This window comes from Melanaphis sacchari, unplaced genomic scaffold (assembly GCF_002803265.2).
Source record: "Melanaphis sacchari strain LSU unplaced genomic scaffold, SCAv2.0 Contig40_pilon_pilon, whole genome shotgun sequence".
Classification (NCBI taxonomy): Eukaryota; Metazoa; Arthropoda; class Insecta; order Hemiptera; family Aphididae; genus Melanaphis; species Melanaphis sacchari.
Window position 1 is genome coordinate 1,230,424 of NW_020271264.1, and position 3,377 is coordinate 1,233,800.

The following is a 3,377-nucleotide window of genomic DNA, read 5'->3' on the forward strand; positions in this document are numbered from 1 at the left end:
CTATTACATATTATTATTATTATGTATGTACGCATAAAAACGTCTAGAACGACAATATTCTGTCAAAAAAATGACGACTTAAATCGGCGAGCGACGTTGACGACTATTATTATATCTTCACGACGTAGAGGAAAACGGTTTAGATACTTAAGAGGTACTCATATTATGTTCCGCGTTCCGGAGGAAAACTCGCTCGGTGCTCCAGCCGAGGTATACGGCGGCGCGTACGACACATACGCGAGTTTAAATAAATACGCAAGCACACACGTACACACACACACACACACACACGCGCGCGCGCGCGCGCTCGTACACGACGACCGTGGGAGCCGAATCTTAATAATAATAATAATAATAATATAATCGACGCGGACGAGGACGCGAAAAGACGTCGTCTACAAAAGGTTAGGGGAGCGCGTGCGCGTCTGTTATATTAATGATAATAATATGCGTACCTATATACCTACCACCGCGGACAATGACGGTATAATGTATAATAATAATAATAATAATAATAATACTATAATACACGCACGCACACCCGTGTGTGTATAATGGCGTGCGTGCGTGCGTACGCGAGCGCGCGCGCGATCGGTCGTGTGTGTGTGTATGTGTGTTTGCGCGCTCGCGTGTGTGTGTGTGTGTGGAAGCGCGCGCCGCCGTACCTCTAAATTAGCGCGTGGCAGGTGTGCGCGCGTGTTGTGCACGTCTACTGCTGTTACCGTGGTCGGCGGCCCGAGGCGGCGCCCCTCTCGCGGGCATGCCTACAATGATATAATAATATATATGTGTATGTGTATATTGTTGTTGTTGTGTGCGTGTCCCGCGCGCTGCACAACCGGCGGTGCGCGCACTGTGGGAATGCGACCAAGATTCCCACGGGCGCCCCGTCACACGCCGCCGCCGCCGCCGCAGCACACTTCCCGCCGCCGTCCCACCGCGGCCGTCTATATAAAACCGGCCGTGCCCTTGGGTCATGCCGTCATTCGTACGATCCGCATCGAGCAGTCAACACGCTCTCGTCCGTCTTACGAATTTTTTGCTACACACGTTTTTTATATTTTTTTCCGTCGTAATCTCCCGTATTACATAAAACATATTTTTGTAAAAATATTATTACTGTTAATAATAATAATATTGTCTTGTGTGTGTGTGTGCGTTTTGTCGACAGTCATATATTTTTAAAATAATAATATTGGACTGACGATTTCGAGTATCCTTTCGAAGTGTCGTTCATCGATATCATAACAATATAATAATATAATTTATATTATAATATTATATCCAACGCAGACCGCGATTGTTTCGAAATGCGTCCAGCCGCCGAACTCAGACCGTCGTACCGAGTACAGATGCACATGCAAATGCAACAGCAACAGCAACAGTACCAGCACCAACACCAGACCGGGTCCGAATACGACGAACAACCCGTGTCGCGGACTTATCAATACAGAAAGGTAAGAATCGATTACTATTTTTTCGCTGTTTATATATTATATTTTAATTTTTTCGGTTTTTCGTCGGTCCGTCGAGTATAATAATATAATATACGTTTCATTTGAAACGCGATCGGTCAACGATAATATAATAATAATTTTATACTCGGACGATGATCGTACGACCTATCGTATAATATATCTATAGCTTCCGTTTTTAATAAAAAATTTCTTATCATCAGGTGATGAAACCGCTTTTGGAACGCAAACGTCGCGCCCGGATCAACCGGTGCCTGGACGAGCTCAAAGACCTGATGGTAGTCACGCTGCAGGCCGAAGGCGAGAACGTCAGTAAACTAGAGAAGGCCGACATACTGGAACTGACAGTCCGGCACTTACACAAGCTTAAGCGGCACAACGCGCTCGGACTGACTGGAGTCGATTCAGTGTACGCCGATAAGTTCCGCGCCGGTTTCGCGCACTGCGCCACCGAAGTGTCCAACTACCTGACGTCCGACGTCCGATCGCCGCCCGTCGACCCATCCGCTGGCGTCAAACTCCTACACCACTTGGGAGCTTGCATGCGCAAAATCGACGTCGACTCCAACCGTTCCCCTTCCGGTACAGCCACCAACGTCGCCACCACTGCCGCCGACCAGTATAGACCGTACACGCCACCGTCTACACCCGGAAGCGAGCTCAAAGAAGACCCAAATTCGGTCTGTTGGAGACCGTGGTAAACACGAAGTGTTTATTTTCGTAAAACCTTTCCCCCCCTTCAACGCCCCCCGACTAAGACTGATATTCGACCCCGATGTAGAGATATTGTATACTACATGAAGACAATTATAGGTTATTATATAAGTTTTATAATATTATTATTACTAAAAAGTTTGTTGTTTGCTTATCATATATTATCATATTATTTATTTTTTTTTTCGAGATAGTATTATTTTTATGTTTTAGTATTTTTTTTTTTTTTTTATCATTAATTCGTTGACTACCATTCTTTTTTTGGGTAAAAAACATATTTTATAAATGTATAATAATATAATGGTTGCAGTGGATACGGCATTACGGCTATTTACCAAAAAAATTAAAAATACCTCTTTTTTTGTATTTATATACGTATATTGTTTATATGCGTATATAATATTTAGGTATATATTGCATTGAAATAGAACTTAAGACATTTTTTTGATTGTGAAATAATAATATACATATAGCACAATATGTTTAAAAAATAAAAAAAAATGTATCCCACAGTATATATATTATGTATAAGAATTATTCTGCGTTTGTGCGGAAGATCTAAAAAAAAAAAAAAAAGCGTATCTGTGATAATAATAAATATTATGTGTTTTACAAGAATACATTAAGTATATTCAAACATATCTCATACGTTTTATTGTTTTTTCCTTTTAAGTAAAAAAAAAATATCGATCGATCAATCAATTTGCTGTCGTCGTCGTCGTCGTTTCGACGACGACATGACCGTCGTATCATAATGCCCCCGCGGACCGCCGAGACGATAAGTCAATTTGTGTTCGTACGTGACTAAACCGTTCGGTTCTGGGAACCGCAGGTCGAAATAGGGGAACGCGGTGAGACAGTGAAGAGAAAAAAATTGACGAGAGGAGAAAAAAAGCGATGAAAAAACTGTTCACTAAACACAGGTATGCACACGACACGGTATACAGGTATTATAATAATATATACCTATATACATGACTAGTGGCGAGGTCTTGTGCGTAGGAAACAATAATAATAATATATAATAATATATAATAATAAATATATATATGTGTGTGTGTGTGTATGTGTACGAAAACACGACGCGACAACGGCGACGGGACCATTACAACAGCTACGACGACGACGACGATGAAAATAATAATAATAATAATATGACGATTCACCGCCGGGGCCGGTATTGTTCGG

The 3,377-nt window shown here is 41.9% G+C and overlaps 1 protein-coding gene across 1 annotated transcript; it reads left to right on the forward strand.

The window, feature by feature from the left end:
• The first annotated feature begins 1,121 nt into the window (after positions 1 to 1,121).
• On the forward strand, positions 1,122 to 2,372 carry LOC112597346 (enhancer of split mbeta protein-like). Its single transcript, XM_025343361.1, has 2 exons — positions 1,122 to 1,457; positions 1,679 to 2,372. Exons 1-2 carry the CDS (start codon positions 1,311 to 1,313, stop codon positions 2,174 to 2,176), a joined length of 645 nt encoding a protein of 214 aa, XP_025199146.1. The 5' UTR covers positions 1,122 to 1,310; the 3' UTR covers positions 2,177 to 2,372.
• The last annotated feature ends 1,005 nt before the right edge of the window (positions 2,373 to 3,377 follow it).